Here is a 6,496-nt window from a genome sequence, read left to right as displayed (position 1 = left end):
ATTTAGCTGGGAGGCTGAGGCGGGAGGATCTCTTGAGCCCAGAAGGTCGAGACTGCAGTGAGCCGCAATGGCGCCACTGCAGTCCAGCCTGAACGATAGAGCGAAATCGGCCTCAAAAACAAACCAACAAAACACCAGCATAGGACAACTGAGGGAGGAAAAGGAAAAAGACACCGAAGTTGTTTTTATGTTGCCGCAACAGTGACATCCGCCGCCAGCTTGTCTTGACCGCGGAGATCCCGAATGCACTGCAATTTACAGCTCCAGGGGGCGTTCCTAGAACCCCGACAGGTTACCCGGGGGGCGGGGCCGGCGGGGCGGGCGGAGCGGGCGGGCCCCGGGGCTTGTTCGGCGTCCTCCTGCGCCAATGGGAGCACCCAGGCCCCTGCGCGGGAAGATGCCGATTGGTCAGTGCCGCCGGACGCTGCGGGGAGCTCGTGCGCGCGGCGCTTCTGGGGCGGAGCCTGCCACCGGCTGCCGGGGGCGCGCCGTGGCGACACTTTCATGGAGGCGGTGAAGGCGGAAGCGTGGGAGGGGGCCGCGGTGGCCCAGGACCTGCTGGCTCTGGGGTAAAAGGTTGTGCGGTGAGGCTGGTGGGTGCAGGAAGGCCAGGTCTGCCCCCTGGACGCAGACGGAAAGGGATTCTCAGTGACATCCCCGCCCCCTCCCGCTGCTTCGGTCCCCACAGGTATGGAGGTGTCCCGGGGGCGGCGTCGCGGGGCGCCTCATGCCCAGACTTCAGGGGGCTGTGCGTGCGGCTGGCGGCGGAGCTGGCGACGCTGGGCGCCCTCGAGCAGCAGCGAGAGGCGGGCGCGGAGGTGCTGAGCGCCGGCGACGGTAAACACGGAGCGGGAGGGTGGCAGGGGGGCCGCCACGGGGCCACCGAGCTCTGACACCCCTGTCCTCGCAGGCCCTGGCGCGGAGGAGGACTTTCTGCTGCAGCTTGGCAGCCTGCTGCGGGAGCTGCACTGCCCGGATCGCGCGCTCTGCGGCGGGGATGGCGCGGCTGCGCTTCGGGAACCCGGTGCCGGACTGCGCCTGTTGCGTGAGTCCCGGGATGCGGAAGTGGCAAGGCCATGGCCTCGGGAGCGGCGGGCTCCGACTTTTTAGGGGAAATCGAGGTTCCCAAGGGGTGTGGTCAGAACTTTGGGGCGGCCTAGAGGGTACGAGGTGAGTGGGGTGAGCATGTTGGGGCGAGCAGAGCGCTCTGAAATAGGCGGGGGTAGAATTTTATTTTATATTAATTTTATTTTATTATTATTATTTTTGAAATGGAGTTCCACTCTTGTTACCCAAGCTGGAGTGCAGTGGCGTGATCTCGGCTCACTGCAACCTCCACCTCCCAGGTTCAAGTGATTCTCTTGCCTCAGCCTCCCGAGTAGCTGGGATTACAGGCGCGCGACACCACACCCGGCTATTTTTAGTAGAAACGGGGTTTCACCATGTTAGCCAGGCAGGTCTCGAACTCCTGACCCCAGATGATCTGTCCACCTCGGCCTCCCAAAGTGTTGGGATTACAGGCGTGAGCCCACCACGCCCGGCCCGGGGGTAGAATTTTAATTGGAGGGCCTAGGAGCTCAAGTGGGTTGGATTAGAAGGAAGGCTTGAGGTTTCAAAGTGGGCGGGAGTAGAATTCGTAGGAGGGGACAGGGTCTCAAGGTGGGGCTTACTCTGGAAGGCTTTAGGTGGGCGGGACTAGAAAGTGGAGGATTTGTTTTGTTTTGTTTTTAAGTGGAGGTGGGGTCTCCCTATGTTGCCCTGTCTGGTCTTCAACTCCTGGCTTCAAGCGATCCTCCCACCTCAGCCTCCCAATGTTGGGATTACAGGCTACAGGCATGAGCCACTGTGCCTGGGCAAACGTGGAGGTTTTAAAGCCGGTGGAGCCTTTTTTTTTTTTTTGAAATGGAGTCTCACCCTGTTGCCAGGCTGGAGTACAGTAGCATGATCTCAGCTCACTGCAACCTCCAACTCACTGCAACCTCCAACTCCCTGGTTCAAGTGATTTTCCTGCCTCAGCCTCCCGAGTAGCTGGGATTACACGCACTCACCACTATGTCCTGCTGATTTTTGTATTTTTAGTAGAGACAGCGTTTCACCATGTTGGCCAGGCTGGTCTCCATCTCCTGACCTCATGATCTGCCCGCCTCTGCCTCCCAAAGTGCTGGGATTACAGGCGTGAGTCACCGCACCCGGCCATCAGTGGAGCTTTCTGACCAAGATGGATGAATGGGGGGTAGCAGCCTCCCTGAGTGCACAGCACCCATTTATTACTTTCAGGCTTTCTCTGCTCAGAGCTCCAAGCCACCCGCCTCCTGTGCCTGCGCCCTCTGCTGGATCCCAGTCCTAGGCCACGCCTTGGTGAACAGGTGGTGGAGGGAGCTGGCATGGTCCAAGAACTGTACCTTACCCTCCAAGCTCTGGGACTGCCCAGACCTGCACCAGGGACCCCCGCCAGCCAGCTGCTGCAGGAGTTGCATGCTAAGGTAGAGAGTCAGAGTCCCCTCCCGACCTGGGCTACCCCACTTTCCTTGTGGGGGTGGGGGTCCTCTCTCCAAAACACCTCTGGAAGGAGTATTCCAACCACTGGCCTGTTTTTTCTGGAGCTGTGACTGGCATTCTCACATCTGTGGCCTAGGTCCTCAGGGGTGTGGGGAGCTGGGTTTATAGAGGGGCCCATCCTCTCTGCCCCAGTTGGCCTCTGACTTCTTCTCTCATCAGATCTCAGAGCTGCAGCCTTCTCTGCCCCCAGGGTCCCTGCAGCCCCTCCTCAGCTACTCGCTAGATGCACCCAGATGGGTAAGACTGTGTGTGACTGACTGAATGTGAACTGTGTCCTCATCAGAGGTGGCAGTGAGAGGGACCCCTAGCCTGACCTTGAGACCTTTTCTCCCAGGAAGCGTTGGAGTCTCTGTCCCAAAGCCTCAGAGATCAGTACCGCTGCCGCCGCTGCCTCCTCCTCAAGCGCCTTGACCTCACTACATCTGCTTTCCACTGGAGTGACCGGGCAGAGGTATGGTGGGCAGGGGACCGTGCAGAATTGGAGAGGCCCAGTTGTGGGGGCTGCAGTTGCAGGGAGGAGGAATGAGGGCCAGGAGTATCACCCTCTTGCAGGTTCTCAGGCCGTGGACAATTTTTTGAGGTTTGGGGCTCCTAGAATCTCAGGGTCCCAGGGTACTGTTGAATTCCCAGCTCTGAGCTGGGAGTATATTCAGAGGCATACCCCATCTTTTTTTTTTTTTTTTTTTTGAGACGGGGTCTCTCTCTGTTGCCAGGCTGGAGTGCCGTGGTGCTATTTCAGCTCACTGCAACCTCCAACTCCTGGGTTCAAGTGATTCTCCTGCCTCAGCCTTGTGAGTAGCTGGGATTACAGGCACATGCCACCATGCCCAGCTAATTTTTGTATTTTTAGTAGAGACAGGGTTTCACCATGTTGGCTAGGATGGTCTGGATCTCCTGACCTTGTGATCTGCCTGCCTCGGCCTCCCAAAGTGCTGAGATTACAGGTATGAGCCACTGCGCCCAGCCCTTTTTTTTTTTTTTTTTTTTTTGAGATGGAGTTTTCCGCTTTTTGGCCAGGCTGGAGTGCAACAGTGCGATCTCGGCTCACTGCAACCTCCACCTCCTGGGTTCAACTGATTTTCTTGCCTCAGCCTCCCGAGTAGCTGGGATTACAGGCATATGCCACCATGCCGGGCTAATTTTGTATTTTTTAGTAGAGACAGAGTTTCTCCATGTTTGTTAGGCTGGTCTCAAACTCCCAACCTCAGGTGATCTGCCTGCCTTGGCCTTCCAAGGTGCTGGGATTGCAGGCATGAGCCACCACGCCTGGCCAAGTGTACCCCATCTTTAAGAGATACGAGCAGAGCCAGGCACAGTGGCTCATGCCTGTTATCCCAGCACTTCGGGAGGCCAAGGCAAGAGGATCACTTGAGCTCAGAAGTTTGAGACCACCTTGGGCAACATAGCAAGACCCCATCTCTACTAAAAATTAAAAAAAAAAAAGCTGGGCATGGCGGCGCATGCTTGTCATCTCAGTTACTCAGGAGGCTGAGGTAGGAGGATCACTTGAGCCCAGGAGATTGAGGCTGCAGTGAGCCACCATCACGCCACTGTACTCCAGGCTGGGTCACAGCGAGACCCTGTCTCAAAAAATAAATATTTATTTGAGCTGTGGGCAGTAAGGTCTTGAATGGTAAAGTGATGCTTCCAAGACCACAAGTCCCACTTGGGGAGGGCTCCAGGCTACCTTCTTACCTCCTCCCCACTCCAGGCCCAAGGAGAGGCCATGAGGGCAGTGCTGATCCCAATTCGAGAGGTTCTGACCCCAGAATCGGACATCTCCATTGCACACGTCCTGGCTGCCCGAGCTGACCTGTCTCGTCTCGTCCCAGCCACCAGCGTGGCTGTCCGCAGAGGGACCTGCTGTGCCATCAACAAGGTGGGCATCTGGGGTAGGGAAGGGCCCTGGCACCTTGGCCTTCAGATTGGCCTTTCAGCCTCTGCTCCGGTCCAAGTTTCAGACTCACCACCTCTAATCCACCCACTAGACATGGCAGCTAGAAGGACCTCGCTCACATAAAAACTGACCGTGGATTCCCCAGCTCAGAATGCTTCCGTGGCTCCCTAATGATCTGAAAACAAAATCTGGCTATTTACTGAGCCCCTGGCTACTTCTCCATCTTGGGCTTAAAATCCTTCCCCATCACCAAACATTATCTATTTGTTGTTTTTTAACCTTTTTTTTTTTTTCAAGACAGAGTCTTGCTCTGTCACCCAGGCTGCAATGCAGTGGCTTGATCTTGGCTCACTGCAACCTCCGCCTCCCAGGTTCAAGCAATTCTCCTGCCTAAGCCTACCGAGTAGCTGGGATTACAGGCACCCACCACCATGTCTGGCTAATTTTTGTATTTTTAGTAGTGACGGGGTTTCACCATATTGGTCAGGCTGGTCTTGAACTCCTGACCTTGTGATCTACCCACCTTGGCCTCCTAAAGTGCTGGGATTACAGGCATGAGCCACCGCACCCTTTTAACCATTTGAAAAAAAAAAAAAAAAAAAAACAGAAATAGGCCGGGCACAGTGGCTCACGCCTGTAATCTCAGCACTTTGGGATGCCGAGGTGGGCGGATCACGAGGTCAGGAGATCGAGACCATCCTGGCCAACACGGTGAAACCCCATCTCTACTAAAAATACGAAAAAAAATTAGCCGGGCGTGGTGGCAGACGCCTGTAGTCCCAGCTACTCAGGAGGCCGAGGCAGGAGAATGGCGTGAACCCAGGAGGCGGAGCTTGCAGTGAGCCGAGAAGGCGCCACTGCACTCCAGCCTGGGCGACAGAGCAAGACTCTGTCTCAAAAAACAAACAAACAAAAAACAAATACCCTCTGTTTTAGTGATTAGGTATCTAGCCGTATGCCTCTGTAAGTAGTCTTATGTAAAATGAGTATTAGGGAATAAAGTCTAACACAGCAACTATTGAAGCAAAATTTAAGTTAAGAAAAAAAATGAGCCCGAGCTGGGTGGATTACTTGAGCCCAGGAGCAGAGGTTGCAGTGAGCCGTGTTCTCGCCACTGAGCTCCAGCCTGGGTGACAGAGCCTAGGCGACTCTGTCTCAAAAAAAGAAAAGAAAAGTAGGCTGGGCGCGGTGGCTCACGCCTGTAATCCCAGCACTTTGGGAGGCCAAGGTGGGCGGATCACAAGGTTAAGAGATCGAAACCATCCTGGCTAACACGGTGAAACCCTGTCTCTACTAAAAATACAAAAAATTAGCCAGGCGTGGTGGCACGCACCTGTAGTCTCAGCTACTTGGGAGGCTGAGGCAGGAGAATCGCTTGAACCCGGGCGGTGGAGGTTGCAGTGAGCCAAGATCGCGCTACTGCACTCCAGCCTGGGCGACACAGTGAGACTCCATCTCAAAAATAAAAAGAAAAGAAAAAAGAAAGCTCATGCTTGTATCTTCCACCAGTTCAGTCCCCCCTCCCGCAGCCACTGTACTCAAATAGTCAACATCTGCCTTTTCTTCTTCAGCCTCATGCTGTTCCCTTTGCTCTCTGGCCCTCTTGTCCAAGATACTTTTTTTCAAGATAATTTTCAAATCTCATAAACTCTCAGGTGCTTATGGGCAACGTTCCAGACCGGGGGGGCCGCCCAAATGAGCTGGAGCCTCCCATGCCCACCTGGAGGAGCCGAAGAGAGGATGGAGGCCCCCAGTGTTGGGGCCGCAAGAAGAAGAAGAAGAAGAAGTAAAGGGGGACTGGTGGTCGGGGGCGGGGGGTCCTCCATGAGATGCTAATGCCATCGGTAATCTCTGGGAGTCCTTTTAAGGCTTTTCTTGGTATTTGGCACCCAAGCCCCCCATCTCCTATTCTTGAGGCCCCAAATGCCCTACTCCCATTCACCAGTCAATACCAAGAACCATGTTTTCCAGAGAATAAATTTAATTTATGACAGCTGTAGGATCTCTCGCTGTGGGGGCCAAGTCAGGGGTGTTGGGGTT

At 55.2% G+C, this 6,496-nt stretch overlaps 1 protein-coding gene across 1 annotated transcript; it reads left to right on the top strand.

The window, feature by feature from the left end:
• Positions 1 to 106: 106 nt before the first annotated feature.
• FAM98C (family with sequence similarity 98 member C) lies at positions 107 to 6,450 on the top strand. Its single transcript, XM_032173038.2, has 8 exons — positions 107 to 569; positions 689 to 837; positions 911 to 1,045; positions 2,278 to 2,483; positions 2,719 to 2,796; positions 2,894 to 3,010; positions 4,271 to 4,438; positions 6,112 to 6,450. The coding sequence occupies exons 1-8, from the start codon at positions 244 to 246 to the stop codon at positions 6,244 to 6,246; spliced, it is 1,314 nt and encodes a 437-aa protein (XP_032028929.2). The 5' UTR covers positions 107 to 243; the 3' UTR covers positions 6,247 to 6,450.
• The last annotated feature ends 46 nt before the right edge of the window (positions 6,451 to 6,496 follow it).

The sequence above is a fragment of the Hylobates moloch genome, unplaced genomic scaffold (genome assembly GCF_009828535.3).
Source record: "Hylobates moloch isolate HMO894 unplaced genomic scaffold, HMol_V3 SCAFFOLD_13, whole genome shotgun sequence".
Lineage (NCBI taxonomy): Eukaryota > Metazoa > Chordata > Mammalia > Primates > Hylobatidae > Hylobates > Hylobates moloch.
Note: the sequence above shows the minus strand (reverse complement) of the source record. Positions and strands in the feature narration are given on the sequence as shown.

What these genes read in the sequence shown, in the direction of transcription:
- FAM98C (XM_032173038.2), top strand. Translation starts at nt 244, where the DNA reads ATGCACTGCAATTTACAGCTCCAGGGGGCGTTCCTAGAACCCCGACAG. An exon ending in CGCTAGATGCACCCAGATGG is followed by an intron (nt 2,797 to 2,893) that starts GTAAGACTGTGT and finishes CTTTTCTCCCAG; the next exon opens with GAAGCGTTGGAGTCTCTGTC. An exon ending in ACTGGAGTGACCGGGCAGAG is followed by an intron (nt 3,011 to 4,270) that starts GTATGGTGGGCA and finishes TCCCCACTCCAG; the next exon opens with GCCCAAGGAGAGGCCATGAG.